The following is a 27,183-nucleotide window of genomic DNA, read 5'->3' on the forward strand; positions in this document are numbered from 1 at the left end:
TCCTCCAGCACCATCACCCTCTCTTCTCCTCTCCTCTCTTCTTTTTGGCAGCACCAGGACGTCCGGTGCGAATGGTGGCAGCCACAGCCGCATCGGCACGAGCAGCAGCAGCAGTCACAGATCTTGTCTAAACCTGCCCCCCCTTTCCCTCACGCCCCTCTCCCCCACCTCCTGCGGAAAGGTGCTGGGAGGATTTTTCGGAGCTGAGGAGGAGTCGCTGCAGGAGCAGCAGCAGCAGCGGAGGCGGCAGCAGCAGCGGCGGCGGCGGCGACAAACAGCAGCAGCGGCGGCCGCGGCGGGAGCAGTAGCTACCGAAGTCAGAATGAGCGCACGAGGCGAAGGAGCCGGTCAGCCTTCCACTTCCACCCAGGGACAACCTGCCGCCCCAGCGCCTCAGAAGAGAGGACGAGGTCGACCCAGAAAGCAGCAACAAGTCAGTGGGGGCGGGGGGGCAATAAACCCAAACCCACCAGCCCCTGATGCAGCTCTCATACACCTCGTGTGCTGGACCCCGAAATCCAGACAGAGAGACTGAGAGCAGGGAAGATAGAAAGGTGACCGGCGCAGAGCCCCGAAATTCCGCCCTCTGCTCTGCTCTGGAGCCTGGGGGAATCGAGGGGGTGCCCGGTCTAGGAGGGGGTGTAAGGGACAGGATAGCCCTCCGGGTGACGGCTGGCCCTTCTGCTTATGGGAGAAGCGCGCGGGGGGGTTGGGGGGGGGGTAAGGAGAGGGAGAGCCAGGAGGAGAAAGGGAATCTCCGGGGAGCAGAGCTGGGGCTGGGGGCGGGGGGAGGGAGCGCTGGGGAAAGGGAATAAGGAAGGAGGTGAGAAGTATTTTTAGGGAAAACGTCTGCCTTGAACTTTCGCTATTGTGCCAGGCTTTGCTGCGTCTGGGGCTTCCCCATGTAAATCTGCAACCCGGAGCCGACCAACCAGCGCTCTTGGGCTCGTTTCGAGCTGATTTTGAAATTGCAAGAGGAGAAGGAGGCAGTGGTGGTGGCGGAGAAGGGGACTCTCAGGGTTGGCTCTCCCCGTCTCAGTGCGGGCTGCTCTGAAGTCCGGGCGCTTGGAGACAGAGAGGGAGGAAGAGTTCCACCCTCTCCATCCCAAAGACCCGGAGGGGAGCTGGAAACGAAAAGCAACCCCGTTGCACGCCCTCCTCCCTCCTGCCCCCAGCCCAAGTCACCTCTGGCTCCCACCCCCAGTGGCCTGATTCCATTTACCTCCCTCGTTACAAAGAATGCCTAGGGACCGAACTGGCGCTGGATGATCTGCAGCCTCCTGTTTCCAAGAGTTCTTTTAATAAGGCGTCCAAACTCACCAGGTTTTAAAGGCCTGCAAGGGTTAAGGTGACCCCAGGAAGTTGCTACAGGGGAAGCCCCCTCGCGACCCAGCAAGGTCCTAGGACCAAGATTGGATAGAGTGGAAAAGGGCCTTTTTATAAACTTAAGAAAGTTGAAAGTTATTAGGTTGATTCCTTGGTCTTCTCTTCTCCTCCTCCCAATTAACCTTCCACCCCCCCACCCCCACCCCCAGTCCCTAACTTACTTTGAGCAGAAATGCATAAATTAGACCTTGCTTTTCCCGAGTAAATCTGTGGGGGGTGGGGAAGGGGCGAGAGAGTGGTGACTGGGAATCTAAGCACAGTTGATGGGTTTTGTCTGCGGATGCAACCAATTAAGCGTGCAGCTTTGCTGGGCGTCGTGGAGAGGAGAGGGCTAGAGGTTTTGTTTGCTGCAATTTCCATGCTTTGCAAGTAACGATTGGAAGAGAAGATGCCCAAGGCATCCTAAGATCCCGAACTTTAAAACGTTTAACTTAGTACATTCTCTGGAAACTCATTCGGAAGGCAAATCGAACGAGGAAAAAATATTTTTCTCCTAGCAGCCCGAAGACCCTTTCTCAAGGTTGGGAAAGTAAATGGCTTGTGCCCTCTTTCTGTTCTACTTCCGAAAAATGTAGATAATGCCCTTTGGAAATCGAAAAAGCAGAAGCAAAGATGGAAACCGCGCAGTCCCCTCCCCACCTCCATGTTCCCCCCGTCCCTTCCTAAGAGAACTTTGGGGATCTGTTTTACACCTCTTCAGAAGTTTCCTTTCTGTGCCCCCTAATCTCAAACTTATTTTTCCCCATACACCCACTCAGACTATTCACCACTTGTAATTTCCTAGGGGAAAAAAGTCCAAAAGTTTGAGCGAGTTCTGGGAATGTTAAGGTTCTAAATTTGCAGTAAGCCAAGTTCTCCGGGAAAAAAAGAGAAAGAAAAAAGAAAAATGTATGTCTCAAAATCTACATGTGCCTACTATCGCTCCACTACTCTACTGAATTTTGGAAGCACCCCTTCCCAGTTTGCCTAAATATACATATGCAAATTTAAAAGACTTTTAGTCGGTTTTAATTTAATCACGGGCTACCCTTAATCAGTCATGCCACCTAATCTGAATGAAATGTTCACTATTCAGGACCAGAAGTGTTTCCTAGACTTGATGATTCACTGGATAAATATTTATGATCTGTACTATTCAGAATTCATATACCATTAATGAGCTGATTAGTTACTATAAACTAGAAACCTTTAAAAAAAATTTAGAAATGGATAGGATTGTTTTTTTTAACTCCATGGTATCCCAGACCCCTTTCTGTCTCACAATCCCTACTCTTCAAACTATCTTCATAAAGAATTTCCTAGGAGGAAAGTTTCCTAAAGAAAATGTGTTGTTTACTTTCTAACAAAAGACAGATTTTCAAAAGACTATGCCAACTATCCGAAGGAAATGGAGAATTCAAGTAACTATCCCGATATTTCAAACATCCACCTACCCCACCCCCACACAAACTGCCTTAATTATGTGGACATTTCAAGAAAAAAAGGATTAATTTGACCTGAAAAATCTAGCTAATTGCTCCAGTCCTTCCCAATGAATGTGGATGTTGGATTGTAGTGAAAATAGTATGGATGTAAGTTTTAAGTATGAAAACAACTAATTTGTAGTCTTTGAGCAAAACCTGACTAAAATCGCCTTTCCGTTTTCCAGAATGGGATTATAATATGAGCTCCATACTGTTGTTATCTGATGTGTATGTAAAATGGATAACTGATATTCCTATTAAATTATTTCAATTTCAAGAATTCCCAATGCAGGATTGTGAGAAATCTACATCTTCAAACGGTTAGGACGTGCCACCAAGTCACTCCTTTGTTAACTTTTAGAGTTGAAATGACGTCTTGTTTTCATATGCAAAGCAGAATTTCCTCTTTGAACACTTAGGTTCTACTTATAGTTATTTCCTCTTTCTGTAAACTCTGTATCATCATTCATTTACACATGAACTGCATGTGTTCTAAAAGATCAGTTGAGCAGTTCAGCCTGATAATAGAATTGGAGGGAAATTTACTTTAAACTTTCTTGCCACAATAGTATGTTTTTCTGTGTTTAGGAGCCAACAGGTGAGCCTTCTCCTAAAAGGCCCAGAGGAAGACCTAAAGGAAGCAAAAACAAGAGCCCCTCAAAAGCTGCCCAAAAGGTGAGATTTCCAGGGAAATATCTCTTGACATATCATTTTCTCAGCAGCAACAGTTTCCTTGTGATCTCAATCATTCGAGGTCCAAACCCGAGCATTTGTTCCATTTGGATAACTCAAGATACAGTTTTCAGGTTTTACATTTGTAAGATGTAAGATGGGAGTTAACCTTTTCTTTTCCCCAGGAAGAATCTAAGGACAAAACATATGAAGACAATTTGGTTATTTTGGGTAGACCTTATCTATCAATCAATCTATCTACACGATAGTAGACAATATCAAAAGGGAGGAGAAAAGTAATTACTGAGATCTATATTAATTAAGGTAGTTAAAAAAACAAATTAAACATTTTTCCTAGTTCTGGAATTTAATTTTTTTCTCAGAAAGATGTGAAGATTCATTTCCTGTATCCTTATTTACAATACCACTTCAAACCAAATCCCTCTATTAAAGCTAAGTGCTTTGTCAAACATGTGGTAATTCAAAGTAAATCCAATTATGTGTTGATGGAAATAAGTGCATTTCTTGAAATTTACAGCTTTAAAATGTGATAGTAATGTAAACTGATTGTGAGTTACAACCACAGTGACTTACAATGGATATTGTTGGATAATCTATTTCAAAGGGCTTCCTTTTTTTTTTTTTTTTTTTTTTTTTTGCTTTAAGTGATAATCGGGCCACTTTAGCAATTTCAACAAATTTTGGCAAATACAATTTGCTACAATTCAAAAGTTCATTTAATAATTTGTGTTGTAGTACAGTACAGAACCCAGTCAAGTCTGAGATTCAAGATCTCTTAATAAACTCTAAATGACAAGTTCAAACAACAGTTTATTCCCATTGGCTGAATTTGATTTGCAAAGGTTTTGTATTAGAGTCCATACTTTTGCATTGCATTTTGGAGAATTTTTGGTGGACAGAATGAGTTGTGTGCAGCCTCAAAAATAAATACAGGAGTCAGGTTTCTGTAGCATATAACACTAAAAGGTCAGGGCTAGTCTCCTAACTTAGAGGTATGAGGAGTGCTTGAAAATAAAAGCTCAGTGTGTTTAGGAATAAATTATGATACTTGGTGTAGATAGTTATCTGTCTCCAGTAGATCTCTGAAGAGTGAATGAGAGAGAGAAAGAGACAGAGACAGAGAGACAGAGACAGAGAGAGTTGGAAATGAACTAGGGGCTCATGTCAATGTGGTTAATTTTTCTGTGTGGTTTACTTTGTGCCTGTGGGCATTGACCATATCATATGTGATAGTTTCCATGTTATATATTTCCATAGCAACTTGTGATAAATATTAAGTTATTGAGGGGGCGAGTATGGTTTCATGTCTGTTTTATTTTTAACTGTTTTGAATAGCTAGTTGAGCGATCATATTTATAGTATGTGTGTTTAGATTCACATTCATTTCCCAAAATCTAGACAAGGAGTGAGCCATGTTTTAATCAATAGATCTGGAAGTGACTGATGATGTAAATTCTCATGTTTTTGAAAACTAAGAAGGAATAGGTTGATTATTTGAAAGAGCTAATTTTATGTTATTTACAGTTTATTTGACCTTGATGAATGAAAATTAATTTTAGAAAAAAAACTTTTTTAAACAAAAAGACACTCCAATTTTATAAATAAGTCCAATGAAATGATATGCTGTACCTTGCTATGTTTAGGACAAAGGATTAAATTTTGAAGCAATTCTGTGTTTAAAAAAAATCACTGTGAAATCCTTCAGGAAGAAATCTTTACATTTTTCCTACATGAGTAATTTTAAAGTTCAATGGAGGGAGGGGGAATTTTTATTCCAAATCTCCTGGAATCTAAGTGGAATTTTAAAAAAAGGCTATTTCACCTTTTTGAATTGGAAGTATTCACCTGATAACTAAGAAAACTCAAAGCCCTGCTTAAAAAGAAAACCAAGAGGCATATGCCTCATTTGCCTTTTTAAAAAACACACTAACAAAACAGTACTGTCTGTGCTCCTGAGTTATGTCTGACTTGCTTTTCGTTTCTTTCATGACAAGCCTTTTAAAATGGGCATACATCCTATGCTTTATTCACCAGGCTCTGGTTAATCTACAGATTCTAGAAGAGTGGTTGAAATTTTCAGAATTAAAACCTGTCTCCAAATGAACATTTTTCTGACTATTTTCTAAAGAAAGTGTCATCATACATCTTGTAATCTTACACTATTAATTCAAATTATACAATTATTTCACACAGTTCACCTATGAGAATTCTAGTCATAAAGGGTCAGAAAACTTGCCTACAGGTTGTCTTATTTTTCCCTGATCTCACAAATTAAGTTTTCTTTGGAGGAAATATTTCCTTGTAATTTATAAAAAATAAATCACTATGCTGAAACTTAAGGTTTTAACTGACTGTAAAAGCAATATTCATTAATTTTTGTCAGATCCCTTACAAAGAAACTTAGTTTCTAAACACATGAAGCCAAACTTTCTTGAAGAAAAGTTGTGTTTTTCCAAGTAAATCCACTGAAATATACAGGAGAGTTCATACCATGTAAGGTATAGATAGACCACTAGAATTCATAGACCTTAACAGAAGGCTCTCCTGATTAACTACGTGTGTGTGTGTGTGTGTGTGCACATGTGTATATGAATCATTGCACATCATCATGAAAAATATGTCACAAAAACTGGTAGGGGCTTTAACAATCACACAAATTTTATAAATTGGTATTATTGTTATATCGTCAAAAGTAAGTGCCCTTAAACTGGTGGGAACAAAAGCTTACCCTAGGATTCTGATTGTGATGAGTGTTTAAAACATCTTGGGGCATGATGTTTCTCTACTTGTGCAGTTTGTGTTTGGTTGGACTTAGTAAACTGGCCTTGGGGCATTTGAAAACAAACTGTTCTTGTTAGGAAATTAGCAATGTGAAACTTGACAATGCATGCAGAATGTTGCAAGACCAATTGGACAACCTATAAAGTAGCAATTACTATAATTTCAGGTCAGGCACATATAAAAATTGACTTAAGCATAACAAATAAAACTTGTTCGGAAATAAACAAATACAACTTATAATTTTGACTACTGGGGAGAGAAAGAGAAAAGAACAACTGATATCCTGTTTTAAAAATGAAGGAAAAGAAAATGGCTATGGGTGTCTAGACTAGATGTGTGCCAATTTACAGTATACTGATATCCCTCAAATGAGGGTTCGGAATTTTCTCCTGAGCAAATTTTACATTGGTACTGTTTCAAATTAATCTGATGAAAAAAATGACTGAAAGTGATTGTTTTCCTTTTTTAAACAAATAATAAATAAGCAACAAAAATATTGTGCTTTTAACTATTCGTTCTAGTTTTCATTTCTTAGACTGAGGGAATTAGTTTTCATTAGTTCCAATTCCCTTATAACTCTTCTGTGTCTCTCATGTTTGTACTTTATAGAAATACTGACATAATGTTTCCCTTGTTTAGAATGAAGGAAGCAATGTTTAGAATGAAGAAGTTAGTGGACTTTGGGGGGGCTATTTTTTATCTCAATAAAAAACATCAGATGATCACTTGTAAACATTTGGTGTAAAAATGAATAATTTTTTTAGATCAAAAGCTGATGGTCACTCCAGCACTTTTGAAAACCTTTCCCTAAGGTTGAATAGAATTTTATTTGAAGGGTAGTTAAATATTAAGGAGGTTTCAAGATGAGAGAAACCAATTGAACATTGATATTATGACCACTTCTGTTCTTTGAATAACAATGGAGAATGGAAGCCATGCTTATCCAGGTAAAATATATGCTTTTTGTGTTTTGAAGGGTGTTTAGCACAGTGCCTGGCATGTAACAAGTATTTCATAAATGCTTATTCCTCTTGAATTGTCTATACAACTGCCTATGTCCAGACTTCACTTTGCTAGTGTAGACTAAACCCAAATATCAATTACACAGTACAAGGTTAGATTTGTGCTTTTTGTCATTACCCATTCCACGTTAATTCTAGATCTTGAACTGCCAACAGTATTGTATAAATTATTATCAAGCCTGCATAATCATTTTAAGAGGACAGACTTTTTCTTCCTAACTGGTCATTTCAGACAAATCTTAAAATCTATTTGATGGCTACAGTCAGGGGACCTTTCAAAGAGTAGAGAGGCAAGCAGCAAAGAGAGAAGCCAGAATCGTGTTTGTTGGCAAGTTCAAGGAAGATGATTTGGTGCTTATGATAATTCTATCCCTCCCCCAAATATAGATATTGTGCTATTAAAGTTGTTTTTTGTTTTGTTTTGTTTTTTAGTTTTATTCTTCCAGAAAGTATAGAGCATGTTAATCTTACGGTGGGGGGAGAGGGGGATGGAGTGGGGAGTGGAGAGGAAGGTGTTTCCATATCTCAGGCTACATTGCCAAAGAAAAGGCCAGAATTTAGATCATTAAAGTCCCTAAAGGGAACTTTCCCCACTATTGTTTGCACATCTTGTCGTGAATTATTGGCATAATTGCATCATAATGACTCCTTTTTGGGAAAGTAGGCACATCTTCCACGTTTCACTAAATCTACTTGACATCTTTGCCCTACACCAGCTTCTGTCTCTTAAACTAGAGATTCCATTCAAACTAAGGAAGAAACAAATGCATTATCATTGTTTTAGAAAGTAACTAGTTGGGGGAAACCCTGTTGCTCTATTTTTCTTCACGAGTTGACAGCACCCTCTTTTCTGAAAGCTATCAATTACTCTGACTGACCTATACCACTGATACATTTTTATCTTGAGGTCTCAGCAGATCATTTTGCGGAGGAGATAGGGTATACAAGATTGCGATTATGTTGCATTTGGGTTCTTACTTGACAAGAGATCAATGCCAAAGAGCATTTTATGTCAGTTAAATTATTCATACCTGTGGTCTTGTCTTTGTTAATTGACTTAATGTTGTTTTAGAGCCCTCTCGGAACTGCATGGGTGGTAATGGGCCATACAAATTCCACTGGACTGTCTGCCCTTGGTTCCATGTTATCAGCCATGGATCTCTTTCCTGTTAGGAAGGAGCTAATGGTGAACAATGACTCATTAAATGGAGCATTAACTGTATTTTTGACTGGTTTTTGTTTAAATGCCCCTCTCCAGGTTTTGAATACTTTCTATTTGGTTTATCCAGGTGTGTGTGAGTATTCTACTAGTAACATGCTGGTTTCCTTTGAGAAATGTCATTATTATTCATTATTTGGGGTTTTTTTAAAGGTAGACAGTAGAGGAGTTAGATTAAAATTTTAATTTTGACCATCCTTTCTCTTTTCTGATCATTCTCAATTCTGATCAACCTTTCTCTTCTCCTACTCAGGATTAGGTTTGATATTATTTTGATGATACATTGATATTTCTATCATGAAGTCAGATATGTGTCTATAGATATAGATATGTATGCATGAATACATATATATGTATGTATGTGTATATACACACACATCATGTTAGATGATGAAATATTAGCTTTTTTATAGTGAAACCTGATGTTCTCAAAACTTACATCACAAAAGACATGTTAGCTAACTCTCTGTGACAAAAATTTATGTAATTTATGTAACATATTTAAATTATATTCAGTTGATCTAGGGGCTGGGGAGTGGGAAAGATAAGATTGGGAAAGGAAGTGGTTAACAAGATCAATAAAATTGCATCTAACATTAGTTTAAAACAATGACCCATTCAATATTTATTTTGTAGTTACGGTTATATTTTGATTTAATAGACAAATTAGGCTATTTATATTTTGAAATGATTACCTGAGGGAGAACAAAAATACCCTTTGTAGATTTTTCTACTGAAACTACCTTTAAATATTTGTTATCATTACAGAAATGCTTTCATTTTAGCTATTATATTTCCTCACTGGAAATTCTTATTTTTCTCCTACTACTTTATCTAACATTTTTCTATTTAGAAATGTAATTTTTTAAGATATAAGAGTGTAGAACAAACTTGAGAAAAGGTTTAATAAGAGGTAAGTAAGCAAGTATTCTTACTTTGTCTTTGAATTTTATGTTAGGGTTTGAATGTGGTCCTCTATCAGTTTATAGGAGTGGAGAGTGAGTTATCTGCACCCCAGCTTCTTTCCTTCCAATGTAAGAATAGAAAATGTACTAGGTTTCCTTTTAGAGGTTTTATTTATTTCTTTCAATGAACAGCTATTTATTTTCTCTTTTTCCCTATTCTCTTTGAAGAAGATAAAAAGAAAATCCTTATAATGAATGTGAATAATCATGGAGGTGGGTACCATGCTTCATCAAGGGTCCCAGGAACTATGGTTGGTCAAATCATTGATCAGAGTAATTAAGACTTTCAATGTTTGTCTTTTCAGAGTTGTCAAAATACTGTTTTTCCTGAAGTTTCAAGTTTCCTAATCTATAAAACCAAAAGGTTTGACCAGATGATCTCAAAACTACCTTTCCATTTTTGAACATTTCTGTCCATTCCAAGGGGAGGATAAGATTAGAAATTCCAAAAATATGATAATCAAAGATATTAGTAACAGGGTTTTAAATATTTACACATTAAAGACAAATTTGCCAGAAAGTCCATTTTATTTCTTAACCTATTGTTTTATGCACATTGTATCTTAGAAACTAGATTTCAAAAAAACATATTCTAGTATAAAACATTGTCATTTCCTTGGTAGGTAGGTCCCTGTCCCCCAGATTTTCTTCCAAAAGCATTAAATTTTGAAGTACTAAACAAAAAGAAAAAACACAAAAAAAGAGATGAATAAAGGAGAAAGATGTGAAAAGTCTGTGGGTATCTGCAGAAAAATTCTAAAACTCTCCTAAAAAGTTGACTCTTTAAAAAGCAAAATTCCCATTTCCATTTCTAAAGAGGAAATCTATATCATAGAATTAAATGTAATTAAATGAAAGTTTAGGGATATTGACTTCATTGCTAGCAAAGAACATCATTTACCTCTCCTTTCTTGAAAGGTAATATCTTGGGAAGGATTTGATGTAGCAATGAATATAAGAGCCAGTCTTATGATCATTTAGCTTTCCAGACATGTCCGTTTATAAATACTACTATTTTGGTGGCCCTTGTACAGCTTAGAATGATGAAAAGATAAGGGTTTCAAACCTATAAAAGAGTTAGTCATAGAAGACAGCTAAAATATTTCTTTAAGAAGCAGTCTCAGGAGGGGGTTTTAATTTACATATAACATTGAGTTGAACTACTAAAGAGCAAGTTTGCTTTTTTAACAACTCTGAGTGATAATCATGATATTTTGCCCTTCAGTTAGTGGTGAGAGTTTTATTTTTGAATAGGTTCATTGTCAATAAGATTCTCACTTAGAAGTCATCATGTTTGCCCAGAAAATGAAAGTCTGGCCTTGATATTTCCCAGGTCATGTCCATTCTTTGTAGGGTTTGCTTTCTTTGACTCTAAAATACATTGAAACCCTTTTATAGCACAGTTCAATTATTACATGGATTCAGCTATAGCAGGATAAAATCATCTGTAATTCTATGATTCTCTTAATGTCCCTTGAAAGATAATAACCACATACAAAAACTCATAGGACACATTTAGTCCCGGAATCCAGACATGATAAAGCAGCTGCTTGAGTGCACATATCAATGGAATTAGCCACTGAGTAAATTATGTAATTTGACATTTGTTTTGGTAGATTAAATCAGATACTATTTCTCTCTCAAGAACTTTAATACATGCTTGTAACTTAGTGGGCATTGGCCAAAAGACTTACTGAATGGTTCTTTTTTTTCTTTTTGAAAAAGCCACATACATTCTATAAAGCCTGATACAAAATGAATTAACTTCAAAGAAAGTTTGTCAATTGCTGTCTTAACCTGTAATGATATCAGGTGTTTCAAAAGGTTGTATATGATGTGAGTCAGCTTCTGTTGGAGTAAGTCTATTTTCCTACCAGGTTCAATTCACACTTGGCTCTTATGTCTACATCTTAAACATGGAAACATGTTTGTGGACAGCCAAAAGCTACCATCACCAAAAGAATTGCACAGAGTCAAGCCCAGTTTCAAAACATGAGAATAGAAGAGAAAGGTAAAAGTCTACTCAGTTGTCAGGAAACTGATCTAGCTAGTGTATAATTGAACATTAGAAAATGATTACTTATGATAGAAGTTAGATGTATTGATGCATGAGTTGGCAGATCTTTGGTTTTGCTTACTTCACAAAATCTCAAAGACAACTATACTAGGAGATATTTTGTTTAGGAATTCAATGGTTATTTTTAAAATGAAAAACAGGCATTACAATGGAGAGTTCAACCAAGTGATTGAAATGCCCATTGGTTCAGGAACTATCACAACCATTAAATCACTAGACTTTTTAAAAATTATTTTTAATTTCTGGAATGAAATGAGCATTTCTATAACATAGTATAATAAGATAATAATAATAAAAGATGATTAAGAGTAAAGAAACCCTCACTGAAGTTCTCCTTTGATGCATCATGGTGATGTGGAAATAACCCTGGGTTATAGAAATGTAGAGGCATTATTCTGATTCATCATGCCTAATCTTCCTGCATGAATTCTTTTATGTTTAACATGATTTACAAGGTTTTCTTTATATTTATTTTGGTAATTAAGGATCCCTGATTTTCCTTAGTGAGGGCAGATGATGCTCATGCATTTCTTTGGTTTAAAGAAAAAATTATCACCTAGTATTCAGTCTTCTAGAGGGAGCTAGGTGGAGCAGTGGATAAAGCAAGAGACCTGAGTTCAAATTTAGTCTCAGACACTTACTGGGTGACCCTGGGCAAGCCACTTAAACCTGTTTGCCTCAGTTCCTCATCTGTAAAATGAACTGGAGAAGAAAATGCCAAACCACTCCAGTGTCTTTGCCAAGAAAACCCCAAACAGGGTCACCAAGAGTTGGACATGATTGAAACAAATGAAAACGAAAGTCCAACCTTTCAACCTTAGCTCATCTGGTCCAATAACAGATGTGCAAGCATACCCTGTATTGTTGGGTCTGGACTTTAAAAGTCTTAATTTGCTTGGTAGAACCCATATGCCTTTCTCTTCTGCTTGGTAAAACCTTTGCCAACCAGGGGTCATCTCCGTACCAACCTTAGACATCAGAGTCAAACCTAAGTGCAGGTTCCTTTATCTATAGGGGTAGGTGGGTGGTATAGTGGATAGAGAGTCAGGTCTGGAGTCAGGAAGACCTGAGTTCAAATTCAGTCTCAGACACTTACTTTCTGGGTGACCCTGGGCAAGTCACTTAGCCCTGTTTGCCTCTGTTTCTGCCTCTGTAAAATAAGCCAGAGAAGGGAATGGCAAACCACTTAAGTATCTTTGCCAAGAAAACTCTACAAGGGCCACAAAGTGTCAGACACAACTGAGAATGACTGACCAACAACAACCTTTATCTAGAAAAGTATATCTGCCCATATAGAAAGAATATAGGGAAATCTAATAGAAATGATCAATTATTAAGCACCATAGATGATATCAAAAACATTTTTTTCTTGTTATAAATACAGGGTACCTCACTTCTAAGGGGAAAACCATCTTAATCACTGCTTTAATAAAGCCCACATTATATTCAAAGAACTGAGAAAAACCAGCAGGGCAATGGAGAAAATCTAGAGCCCATTGTAAAGGAATAGATCAACAAAAAAAGAGAATTTGCCATGGGAAATCGATTTTATAGAAGATTCCTGGGACCAGAGTCTGTCTTTAAAGAGGCAATTACTCCCCAGGGAGCTGGAGTTAGATGTGAGATTCCTAATGATTTTCTAGATATATTTCATACATGCTGGCATTCTTGTGAATTTGGAAAAGTATGTAGAATCATAGAGCAATCTTGAGTACTTGGAAATTTGGATTTATATTAAGTTTGATAAAATAAGTGAGGATAACTATTATTCATGGCATAATTTATCTGTTATAGTAATTGGCAAAACTACCTAATAGCTGTGAAATTAAAAGTGATCGCACAAACTAATTTTTCCATGTAGATAATTTGGAAATGCACTCAGCTGCATTAATGTTAATCAGTTTAAATCAATGACAATGCTTTGGGTTTTACATTTTAGTTCATAAATTTGCTTCATATTTGTGCTGTATTCATAAGTCACTTGCATTACAATTTTGAGAAAATATTCTATATGTATAGAAGTGTTGTTAGTATTTGAAAATGATACTAAGAATGTGATGTAGATGTAATATTAAGAAGATAGATATTCTTTGACCTGAGTGCTATGATCACCTTAGGAATTAGAGGTACCAAATAGAAGAAACATTTGTCTAGGAGACAGTACTCTTCCTCTGGTTCATAATTTCCCTTAAGTTTTGAACGTGTATGTTACTGTGTATCTCCAGGTGTTTTGTTTTTTGTAAATAGTACAGTAGACAATGGAAAATTTGGAAATCCTCTCAGAGAGCATAGTTTGAAAACACCGCAGTTTCCAAGAGCTAGGAACATTGAAAATATAACCAAAATGTGAAATATTGAGTTTAAAATGATAAATTTGTTGATACTTAGACATCTGAACTCTACAAGACTATAACTTATCCAAATGACTTTCATGCTATTTTTAAGTTTACTAAGTTATAGCAATTAACGTGTTTCTAAGAGCCTCATATAGCCCCAGGAAATTACATCTTTCCTGGATGTTCCACATCCATATATGTGAAGTTCTGAACATACATGGATAATAATGGTGACGATGACAATGATAGCTAACATTTTTATAGCACTTACTGTTTGGTAGTCAATGTACCAAGCACTTTACAAATATCTCCTTTGATACTTACAATAAGTCTGAAGGGGGCATAAGTACATTTTACAGATGAGGAAACTGAAACAAATGGAGGTCAAGTGACTTGCCCAAAGTCACACAGTTAGTCAGGGTAGCTCGGTGGCAAAGTGGATAGAGCACTGGGCCTCAAGTCAAGAAGACCTGAGTTCAAATCTGGCCTCAGACACTTACGCGCTTTGGGTGACCCTGGGCAAGTCACCTCAGTTTCTTCATCTGTAAAAATGAGCTGGAGAAGAAAATGGCAAACCACTCCAGTATCTTTGCCAAGAAAGTCCCACAAGAGGTCACGAAGAGTCAGACACTACTGCACAACAACACATAGCTAGTAAGTCTCTGAGGCTAGATTTGAACTCCCATCTTTCTGACTCCAGTTCTAGTGCTCTTATCAGCTGTGCCACCTTGATGCCCCTGGAGACCTAGCAGCTGTGTCTATAGAAAGTTTTAAAGGCAGGAGACTGGGTTGAGAGAGTAAGAGTCTCACATTTCAGGGCACAAACAAACATCGGTACCTTTGATTTTGTAGACAGAATGGTATCAACAGAGAGGGATTGCTCAGAAATTACAACCCAAACTCATCCTGAAAATGACAAGATAGTTATACAATAGATGAAGACAGACTCCAGATCAAAGGCTGAGACCTTTCTCGTTGTACCCCAGAGGCAGAATAGTTCTTATTTGGTTTTACTTCTCCCTCCATTTGAATTAGCCAGTTCACAAGACCTTGCCCTTCTCCATGTCCAGCTCCTTTTTTTTGCCTAAATTCATCCCTACCATATTCCCATGTTTGGCATAATGAACAGGAACAAAGGCGCACAGTTGTTTCTGCTGCAGTCAAGTTTGCTAACCTCTACATTTTCCTTTAGTAATCCAAGAATAGTATTGTACCTGCTGCGAAACCAGTCAAGACAAAGGCAGTGTTAAAGTGAAACTGATGTTACGTATAGAGTCAGAGGACTTAGATTCTGTGAGTCCCTAAGACAAATCACTTCACTTTGGGGGAATGTGCTTTTCTTATCTTTTAAAAACAGATGAGGATCCTGTCTAGCTCTAAAATGATAAGATCTTAGGATACTGTGATACCAGGAAGATGATCTATGAAAGAAAGGCAACTTCTCTTCATATGTTTGTGATTGAGTTTCATTCAGAATTGTATGGAATATTAAATGATTAAGGCAAGTAGGTGGTGCAGAGGTCAGAAAGATTTGAGTTCAAATTCAGCCTCAGAATAGCTGGGTGATCCTGGGCAAGTCACTTAACCCTGTTTGCCCCAGTTTCCTCATCTGTTAAATAAACAAACAAAAAAGAGTTTGAGAAGGAAATGGGAAATGACTTCAGTACCTTTGTCAAGGAAATCCCAAATGGAGTCATGAAGAGTCAGACATGACTGAATAACCACAAAGACTGCTGATAATATTAGTTAGTACTTTTGTAAGTAAGCTTTTACTAGGGTCCCATTGTGTTCCTGTCTTCAGGAATGGCATTTTCCTGTCAAGGAAGCTAAGTGATTATTTGGGGGGGTCTTTTCTCTATCCCTGGGTCCGTAGAGTCTCCATTGGGTAGATTACATTGGCAAGGAATACAAAAACATACCTCATACAGTTTCAAGAACATTTACCTTTTGAAAGAAATGCTCATGTGTTTAATAAAAATAGCAGGTGTTTATAGAGGGTTTTTTTGATAAAACACACTACATACATTATGTCATCTGAGCCACCCAATAATCCAATGAAATAGATACTAGAGGATACAGATGAGGAAACAGATTCAAAGAGTAAATTTGCTCATGGTCACTTATCTAGTCAACACTGGAGTAAGAATTTCAACATTTCTTTCTGACTCCAAATTTAATACTTGATCTACTATTACACAATGCTGCTCTCTATGTCTCTGTCTCTGTCTCTGTCTCTCTCTCTGTCTCTCTGTCTCCCTTTCTTTCTCTTTCTCCCCATATATAGATATACATGCATATATGTGTATACATGCACATATACATACACATACATTATACATGAATATGTGTTCCATGTCCACATATATATTCATACCATATATCTAAATACTCCTAAACTATTATATGTGTATATGTACAAGTATGTGTAAACTATCTTTTTCATATGTCTTTTAAGTAGCTATGGTTTGTTCAGTTAAGACTCTGGAGGAAAAAATCTTGAAGACTTGAGAAATATTTAGTTTTGTGAATAATCCAATCAAAGATTTGAAGGAGAAGCCTTTTAATTATGGATTGAGAAATTAGAGCCAAGCAGTGTATGTTCCATTACTTTTACTTCTTTTCATTCACTTTAGGGAAGACCATAGTCTTTATATTTCATAACAGAGGTTCAAGTCTTTCTTGAACACTTTCTTTTGAAATGAGGGTAACTGGAATTTATTCAAAGATAAGTATTGGGGCAGAAAACAAAGAGCTTTTGAACCAGCCATTCAACTCATCAGTGAACATAGAATAACACTGGAAAACATGTCACATGTCCAAATACTACTAAACAGTGCCAGGATGTTAACCATTTATTTGGATTTCATCCTTTTCCCCCCAGAAAGCAGAAGCCACTGGAGAAAAACGACCAAGAGGCCGACCCAGGAAATGGGTAAGTAATCAAATTCCAGTTCTGTTTTCTCATCTTTTGACTTTTTAGAAAGAACTCTTTTCATTATCTTGTATATGCTGGAAAATTGACAGTGGGGGGAGATATGCATAAAGATTTCTATCTTTCATTTGCTTCTGATTTTGTGAATCTTTGAATGAGTTGAGACAAAAGAGAAGATATCACAAACTTCTTACCTTTAGACTCTACCTTAGGACTAAGGACACTGTTACTTTCTAAGAGTGACTACTTTTAGTTAATTACTTAATTACTAGTGTTGCTTCTTGGAAAGCTGGGGCACATTTAAATACCTTTTGTCTTATTGACTATATTCACTCAAAATTCATTCAGCTCCCTAAAGATTGTGGTGAATGAGGTGATTTCTCCCATTCTTATACTCCTTTGCAGTTGCTATTTCCCATACCTCCCCTTTCCTTCTTTCTAATGGAATCAAGGAGAATGTCACTGAAAAGTGCCAGAAGGTCCATCACGTAATAATGAAGAGGATATACCTTGTGATTTGTTTTGTAGTGACTTTTTCAGGATTTTCTTCATCTATCCTGATTTTTTTCTCTTTTTCCACCTGAACACTACCTTTCTTCCTACTGGTAGTTTCTTATACCATTTTAATCTCTCCATTGCTGTACTCTTTGCCACCCTTTCAAGAAATGAAACATGGAGTAATTTGCCTTAAAAGTTTCTTGCTGATGTCTTGGATGTAAAGATTCTATGCCTCTGAAATCTTGGTTTTTCTGATGTTCATACTGGGTGAAGATTATCAAGGACTTTATGTATCTTTGAAAGACTTGTGTTGCAAGACTTTATGAGAACATCTGAGCCATCGTTATTGACTTCAGCAAGAGTGGCTTCTCATTGGCTAAGAATGGAAAAGATTATCTTGTAGATTATTGTAAGTCTCAGTTTTGGTCCTTAAGGATTTTTTTCCTGTACATAAAAGAGGAAATAAAAGGAAATTGTGCATTTGTTTATAGACTGAGTACATCAAGTTTATACTTCTTATATTGCCAAGAATATGGTGCCAGTAATAGTGAGAGATTAAATTCAGTGAAATCCTTTGATAAAAAACTTTCTCTGAAGAAGTAAATTATTGACTTTTCCATAGAAAACAGACTTGTATTTTACAGCAAGTTTAATTCTTTCCAATAGTATCATTCACTTATTTCCTTGAATATGTTTTAAAGTCACTGGATTTATTGCACTCTTGGTTTGGAAACCAATGTTTTTCCGTTTTATTCTTGCAATGTTTCTTATGCCCATTTGCTTTAAAAAATATATCCTATAAATTGTATGTAGTAATGGTTTAATGTAAGAAGATGGGTAGGAAATACATAGGGTTTCTTCTCATGTGCCTTTTCTTTATAATTTTTATTTGAGTTTCAAGTCTAGTCTTTTGATGTCCTTTAACTCATATCATTTTTTTATTGGTAGAGAAAATGTTGTTACTCTTGTGAACTGTTTGAGATTAGAATTTTTTTTGGTAAGGAAAAGAAAGCAGGGAATAATTTTTCCAATTGACTATTGACATGCATATTTACAATATTGCTTAAAAAAATAAGTTGGACTCCTTTCTATCCTTCCCTCAGAATGCAGTGAATGAGACTGCATTAAAGTCATTAACAGGTCTATTTGGGTGGAATGCCAAAGGTAAGCCCCAAGTTTTATGATTTCTCTTTCCTAGCTTATACCATAAAGTATCTAGGTCAGGGGTGGGAAACCTGTGACCTTGAGGCCACATGTGGCCCTCTACATCCTCAAGTGTGGCCCTTTGACAGAATCCACACTTCACAGAACAAATCCCCTTAAGAAAAGGGCCTAAAACACCACATGTGGTCTTGAGGCCACACATTCCCCACCTCTGATCTAGGCATTCTATCATGTCTTCAGTAAATCTGCTCTGAGTATCACTGAACCTAACAGTTATCAATTACCACCAAATAGCTTAATTTCTCTTAAATTGAGAGGAGAAACATTTATATCTGACCATTACTTTCACAAGTTTGCAACCCTTTCTAGTTGTGTCATATGTTGTTCATTAAGCTGAAAAGTAGTGAGTTTTCCTTCAATATGGACGTGCAGAAATGGACTGGCTAGCAAACTGCTGCAGAATTCTAGTAGCTAGAACTTCTGCAGGTTTAAATTAGGCATTTAACCTTGGCAATTCTCAGCTTTTGCCCAGAAAGGGAGTTCCATCCTGTGCTTTAGTCAGTGATACAATATTTTTAGAAATACTTCTATTGAATATAGCTAAAGAGAAAAAAAAAAATGAGTGAAATTAAGAAAATGGCAGTCTAGCCTAACCAACAGAATGGTATCACCAGATGCGGCTTTGCAAAAACAACTCCTGTTTTAAGCTGAAAAACAAGGCAATAGACAGTGAATTCATGGAAAGAGAGATACTTTTCAGTGTTCTGTGTGGTGTTTTCTTCTTTTTTTAAAGGCAAAGAAAATTAGTAATAGAAAGGAAATGCTCCTAAATTAGAATTTGGTGGTTTTTAATGAAACAAAAATACTAATATAGAAGATACTAAGGTTGATCCAGAAACTGACCCAAAGGACTTTCATCTGAAGCTTAAGTTCAGTCACTACAAAGTTACTAACAAGCCCCAGCTGCTTCCACAAGCTACTGCTTCTTTCTTTCTTTGGTGAATGGGTGTGTGCTGTACGTCAATTTAAAAATATGCATTTCCATTACTTTTATTAACAAGCATCTCTTTTTGGGGGTCAGTTGTCCTTCTTTCATTTGAGAGCTTGCGATACAGGAAGGTGATGTAATTTTATGTGGTAGTTAAACTTAAGAGGTTTCTTGATAAGGCAACAAGGAGTTTTTGTTTTTCCCATTTTGCAGAAGTCCAGACTCTTGAGTGATATATTAGGAAGGGGGATGGGTAAAGGGGAATGCATAAGGAATTATAATGAAATCCATTACAAACCAGTTAGATTGAAAAGTCCTAAAAATTTCACTAATGTGGTTCTCCTCCTAATGGACACAAGCTTCAATTTATTGGAGAAACTTAAATCTTGATTTTGAGGTTGGAGCCTTAAAAGTATATCTACATTTTCATTTCTGTTGTTTTCCCCCAGATGTTTGTTACCTTTTCTAGCGTTTTCTGATCTAAAAACCTATATTATTTAAACTTAAACATAGCTCTAACCTTCAGAAAAGGCTATCCAATGCAGGAGCATGTTAGCAGATTCTCCAGTGGACAGAAGCAACTAGTAGTGCAGTGTAAAGGTGTGTAAAGTGTGTAAAGGTGAAGCCATTTTTTTCCATTGGAAACTGCAAAAATATGTTTGGAAAAGTAGAGTTCTCTTTAAAGCATAAGACTTTCAAAGTAAACTACACAACGATTAAAATTCCTTAATGCATATGATCTGTACAGAACAGTGAAAGTAGCCTTTTATGTTCAGCTTTCCTTTTACATAGTTTAATGATAAAGCAATACTTTGAAAACCCAACTCTAATCCTATAGGGATATTGTCTTTAAGAGGGTGTGTGTGCACATGTGTGTGTGTGCATGTGTGTGTGTGTGATTGTGTGAGTAAATGGTCTTCTGATACAAATACCAAATCAGTCACTTAGAACTAGGATATTAAACAAGAAAACACAAAATCTGCTTAGGATGTAAGAATTGAATTTGACTTTCATTGCACTCATGTGAAAGTATCTCGTTAAAAAATGTTAACACAAAAATGCTTAGTTTTCATGTAAACTTAAAATTGAACAGTATCCTGAGTTGTTAAACTACTCGTCCATTGTATTCCAATTCATCTGACAATGATTGAGGGATATCTAACAACTGAATTTCATGAAGGAAAGACCACATCAATAACTGTTTTGGAAGGGATGCTATATTGACACAACAATTATGTGGTCTTTCAAAACCATAATTTTTTTTGGAATATGTGATGGCTGGTTGATTTTGTTTTGTTTTGTTTTTGCCACTGGTGGCTAGATAGTAAACTGCTTTTGGAGAAGTTCTTCAGATAAATGCCCCAGTTTGTTTTACAATGTCATCATCTCCACACAAATCTGGCAAAGGGATTTATTGATCTTTTTTCTTCTTTTCTGACAATTACTAACATTTTGAAGTTTATTAACCATTATCAGGTAAATAGTATTCAAAATTTGCACTATTGTTTTCTTCATGGAATTTGAGTATTTGAAAGGTAGCAGTGAATATTTTTTACAACAGCGAGAACAATTGTACTATGTTTAAGGATAGCAAAATTTCATTATAAGACTGCATTTTATGCCCATCTGCACCTATTTTAAATCTATGAGTGGACATAGATAACAGATTAAGAAATTCAAGTATCTTATTACAAATAAATTAAAAATTTGACAATGGCCATTTTGTCTACCAAGTAATATTTCCCAAAGTTTAAATAACCATATTCAGAGTTGGAACTAAAGGACAATCTGAATAGTTGAATGCCTTTGGTTAAAGCAGTTAATTTACTCATCTTTTCCTTTCTTCTTATTTAATAGGGAAAAATAATACTGCCCTACTGAGCAAGAACATCCTGTAGATAACTAATAGTTGTAAAGCACTTTATGGTTGTAAAACATTTTTAAGAAGCTTTATTGCTACAACTTTCTCAATTATCCAGGGACTGATTATTCAGTTTGCAGATTATATAGTTCTTTCCATTTTTTTTTCTCATCTCTCCTGTTGCCTGCCCTTTGGCCATCTCCCTACTCATTAGAGCTTCTGCCAGATGGTTGGCAGGGTCAGGAATAGGGAATCAGGAAGACTGAAAATAATGTTACTGCTTCTTAGCAATTGTGGTAAAAGATTTGGTGGGGAAACAGATTGACACAAAGCCATACAGGAGGTTTTCAGATTATCTGTAGAGTTAATTTATCCAGACTACTCCAACTCTGCCACAATTTCTAGATTTTTTTAGCCTATTTGGTAACAAGTGATTTAAAACAACTGTGTGTGTGCACGCACATGTGTATGCGGCTGTCTATGTATCCTGTTACTTCTTTTGAGGACTTTTTAATGAATTATGTTTTTCTGCTACGTCTTCAATGTTATTCAGATTTAAGCAGGAAGATCATGGTGGCATTGTTTAGTAAAGGGGGAAAAGACAAGGTCTATTTAATATTGCCCATGTTCAAATTCCAAAGAATTTAATTAATTCTACTTTTGCTTTTAATGACATATTAATAAGATATTATTTATGTTAATAAATCAACAAATGAATTAACAAAATTATTACTAAAATATATTTACATAGTTAAGATCTATATGTTTATTCTCTTACTTGGGAGTATTTATAGTGAAAAATATTTACTTATAGTGATAGATATAAAATACATAAATATTTATTTTACATATTTATAGTGAAATTTATAGTGAAAATCACTTATAGTGAGGCAAGCTAGTTTAATCGAAAGAACAGAATCTTGGGATTCATGAAGGAGGGAAGACAATCTTATATTATGATCTTGGGTAAATCATTTCATCTCTTTGTACCTTAGTTTCAACCAATTAAATTAAAAAAACCAGTAATCAAGAATCTGTCTTCTAATAACAATAGTAGCAATAATTGGCATTTCTATCACACTTTGAAGTTTACAAAGAAGGTGCCTTGTGTCTGCTGTATCATTCAATCTGCTGCCTTTGGCATGATGCAAAAGGCTGTATAGATGGAATTAAGGAAACCTTTCTCTCCTTCACAAATTTACCATTTGAGACAGACAACATCAGTGGACACGGATACAAAAGATATATTAACAAAGAACATACATTGAGCAGCTATTTAAAAGGCATAGCTTCTGTGATTCTCATAGATTATTCCATTTAGCCATCCAAACTCAGTCCTGGGTCTTAAAGTTGAAGTGGATCTTGTATGTAAGTGCATCATGTTGTGGAGCCTTTAAGATCCCCATAACATTCAATATTTGTTCAGCAAACATTTATCAAGTGGTCCTTCTATGTGTAGAGTACCGTGTTATGGGGAGGTAAATATTCCTTGTTGAATTTTTAGCAACCCTGGGAATTTTCAGGAAAATCTTTTGTGATTTTTTTTAAGTCCTATCCCTGTGCTCAGGCCCTTTCCCTGGTATTTTCTAAGGCAGAATTCTAAAGTGCCCCCCAACATAGCATTTGTATATACCAGAGACTTCAGTTAAGTTTCCTAAAGGACTTAGGATCAAGGAACTCCTATGTAGCCAAGTTTCGAAGATACAGATCAGGCTCAGCGGGCTGGGGTTCTGCTAATTTAGTTCTATAAAGGAGAATCAGTCAAAGTAATCAAGGTCCTTTATAGATAAAGCATAGATTAGAGAATCCTGAGACTCTCAAATACATGAGTCAATGCACGTTTCTCTATCATTTGAATTTTTCTCGCACAACTTATTAGTAATAAAATGGTGTACTCAGTTTAGAACTTTAATGGATCCATGATCTCATGAATACAGGTATTTCCTCTAATGGCATAGAGGTCAACTCATCCATTCAGTCTGTTTGATTTTCATTCATATACTCCCATAAATCTTCTATAAAGGATCCATCAATGTGTTGGAGAGCTTCCGAGTCTTCGAAAGTTGGGTAATAACCAGGGCAGAACGTGGCCTTTTATTCCTTTTGTTTTCACTCTCACTACATGACTAATCTGTCCCCTTTTATGGAGGACCACAGATAAACTTCCTTACATTAAAGCTTTTCTTTCACTTGAATCCTAGAACTAACGTTCAGATTTCCAAAGTAGCCTCATGCTACATTTTAAAGCATTTCAATGACAGAATTATTGGGGGCAGGGAGGAAGGGTTGAAATGAATTAATTTCATTGGGATAGATATAAAGTCCTTCCCTGCAATCCAAATAGAAGCAGCACGTGTAGATGATTGTGAGATGTGGCCTGACTTCTATGTTTTTCATGTGGAAAAGAGTTAGGAGTTTTGGTCGACTGCAAGTTAAATAAAGTCAATAGCGTGACGTGGTCTAAAAAAAAGTGCCTTAATAAAAATAAGCATAGTGTATAGAACAAGGGGGAATTATAGTCCCACTCTGCATTGGTTAGATAACCTGGGTGCCATGTTTTACAAGGAAAAACAAAGAAACTGAAGGGAATTGATACCATATCATTTGAAGTATACTTGAAAGAGAAGGGAATATTTGGATGAGAGAAGATTTACAATGTACATGAGTGTTGTCTTCAAATATTTCAAAGGTCACCCAATAGAAAAAGAATTAGGTTTATTCCATGTTCCTCCAGAGGAAATATCTAGGAACGTTGGGTAGGAGTTCTGAGGAGGCCGATCTTAGTTCAATATAAGAAAGACTTATTAAAAAACTAAAGTGGTTTGAAAATTCAGTGAGTGGCCTCATTGAGGATGGGAGTTCTCTATCACTGAGGTGTTTGAACAGAGATTGATTGAGTGGCCATTTATCAGGAATGTTGTTGAGGGAATTCCTGCTTTGAAGTGGGTGGGAGTGTAAATTCCCACTAACATTCCTTCCAACTCTAAGATTCTAAGAGTCTATTATTCTATTTCTCACACCCTCAGAAAATGATTTTTACTGGTTTTATTCCATATGTATAGAATACCTCTGTCTCAGTTTGATGGAAACAAGTACTTACCTTTGTTTAAAAGGCATTCCTTTTTTAATATAAAGAGTCTACTGGCAGGATTACATGAATATGCATCAGGGAATACAACACTGTTCAAGGAATTAAAAAAGAAGATTACACAGAGAGAGGACAATGAGAAGACACATCCTGGGTCTCAGCAGTCTACAAAATGTAACAAGAAAAGGAAATCTGGACAACTCTAGTAAAGGATACACCCAGAAATGTATGGATAAACAGATGGGAGAGGGTCATGTAGAAAGAGTAAGGAGTGACAGGGGGACAGCCGGCTTGTTCCACTGGTACCCTTGCATGTTAGCAGAAGGGAAAGCCCAGAGCATCTTGGGTGGCCCCTATAGTAAACTAATGGGAAGAAAGACAAGTTGAACAGGATAGGCAGGCATGAACAGGTTGTCCACATTGATGAGATCACTGATCCATGTGAGAATTACACAGTGGTCTGCTCTGCATTGTTCATTTCTAGTCACATACCTGTGCAAAGCTTTCCTTTCATCCTCATTGGGTTTTTTTTTAATTAACAAATAAAAGACAAACATCTGTTGGCAATGGAACAAGTAATTTTCTTTACTAGGCTCCTTTTGAGAACCTCTTGTAGGACTTAAAGACAGACAGTTAACCAATGGGACATGACTTGCTAACTTCACTTAAAATCTAACACTTCCTGTTTATTTCACAGAATGAATACATATTCCACAATCTGAGTAGCAGAGCTTGTGGGCTTGGCCTCATAATTTAGAAGTTTAAGTATTAACATTACCAATAAAGGAAGAGAAAATCTGCCAAGTTCCTGGATAATCCAAATATTTTCAGTCTTTGGGGAGCACCCTATTATAGAAATCACAAAATCTCAGTGAAAAGGTGAATAACTGAAAGAACAGCCATATGGGGAGGAATATGTAATCATATGGTTATAGCTCATAATATGTGTAAGCCTTTAAACATTATGCAAATGCTAGCTAATGTTGTTTTTATTATACCACTATTAATCTTTTGTTTTTCACTCTTCAAAATGATTCTGATTTTATAGAGGATTTCTATTCCCTTTGTGTTGGAGGCACTTGATGAAATATAATTTTCTTACATATAATAAGGGGGAACTGTCAATTTTCTCATTTTTGTCTTTGTTATTGTTTACTCCGTTTGTCCAGTTCTAATGTGTCCTTGATTTCTTGATGAAAAAGTGACCTTTTCATTGTTCTTTTGAAGCCTTGGGGCCACTTGTAGTTGATAGATCTGAGAGGGAGGCCATGAGTTTATGACATGGCCATCTGTTTGTTTCCTGGTTTTACCCCCCCGAGGCTGACATTTTGGTAAGTGCCACTATCCACTATACTGAAGCATGAATTCATGTGTCTTATGGTCTAACAATCTACTACGTACTTACAGTTTTATTTTTCTTTTAAGAGCAGAAGCATTCAGTTTTTCTCTTGCTCCTTAGCTCTCTTCAATCCTTTATTTTCTCCACCCATCTTTAGACTTGTGAAGTTGGATACACTTCCCACATATATGGATGAAACTGTCTCATTCCCAACCCTAACTCCCCACCCCTTATAATTCCTTTCATAGCAATGGTATAGAGTTTAATGGTGTTTATTGTACATTTTTGACATTCTGTTTGGATTTTCCATTTTAAGTGTGTTCATTTCCAGACCGTCAAACTGGAGGAATGGTTGAGTTCTGTGTATTTTGTTTAATAACAGTCTTCCTGTGGTGGTAGCCTACTTTTGTGGCCATTAAAATTTATCAATGAATCAGTCAGATTTAGGATTTTATGCTTTACATCCTGTCTGTTGAGAATAATTGCTGAGATACTCAAACCCATTAAAATCCATAGTTTCTTATAAACAATAAAATGGTGACTTTTTCTCATGTGTAACCTTAATCTACTTTGACTGTTAGATCAATTATCCCAATAGAGATCAACTGGGCCTTTTTCAACTTGTAATACAAACGCATATGTGAGCTTCACTACTATGATCTTCTCATACTTATCTGAACATTCTGAGGGCTTTCTTAGTATTCATGGGGAACAAATTCATATTACAGTATTTGCACTGCATTGTTTGCTGTTCATAACATTAAGTACCTTGAGAAATCTGAGTTGCTTTCCATAGCTAGCTTTATTGGGACCTTTCAAGTGTTCATAATAGAGTGATGAAGGTCTGTGCTAATGTAGTGTAAAATCATTTTTTGTTTGTTTGTTTTTTCCTAATTGGGTCAGATATTGCACACTTTAAAAAGGTATAAAGTATTTAGCATGTTGCTAAATATATTATTATGAAAATATTTAACCTAATGAAAGGAACTGAACCTTTAAGTTCCCAAGACACTTTTTCTTAAGCTCTTAAATGTATTTTAATAGATGTGCATAAATATATAATGTTTGATGATACATAGAACCTTAGAGCCAGAAAGAAGGTAAATTTCATATAATGCAGATAACATTGTTCTTTCTGACAGACATGTTATGTGTGTACCTACATACAGATAACATGTATGATGCACATGTATACATATATATTGTCTAATGTATATATACATATATGCCTTCAAATATGTATGTATTTATGCACACATAATTTATAAATTTTGTATATTTGTCTATATACATATACAGACACATGTGAGTGCATATATATATACACACATCTATATTTATCACTTCTCGGGGTCAGGTTTTACACCTATT

The 27,183-nt window shown here is 36.3% G+C and overlaps 1 protein-coding gene across 1 annotated transcript in view; it reads left to right on the forward strand.

Annotated features, from left to right (window-relative positions):
• The window catches only part of HMGA2 (high mobility group AT-hook 2), a 195,181-nt gene that overhangs the window by 571 nt on the left and 167,427 nt on the right, over window positions 1-27,183 (forward strand). Inside the window, exons 2-4 of the mRNA XM_072655282.1 lie at window positions 52-433; window positions 3,438-3,524; window positions 16,824-16,874. Of these exons, the coding sequence (XP_072511383.1) occupies window positions 323-433; window positions 3,438-3,524; window positions 16,824-16,874 (249 nt within the window). The 5' untranslated portion in view covers window positions 52-322. The remainder of the gene's footprint in view (window positions 1-51; window positions 434-3,437; window positions 3,525-16,823; window positions 16,875-27,183) is intronic.

The sequence above is a fragment of the Notamacropus eugenii genome, chromosome 3 (genome assembly GCF_028372415.1).
Source record: "Notamacropus eugenii isolate mMacEug1 chromosome 3, mMacEug1.pri_v2, whole genome shotgun sequence".
Lineage (NCBI taxonomy): Eukaryota > Metazoa > Chordata > Mammalia > Diprotodontia > Macropodidae > Notamacropus > Notamacropus eugenii.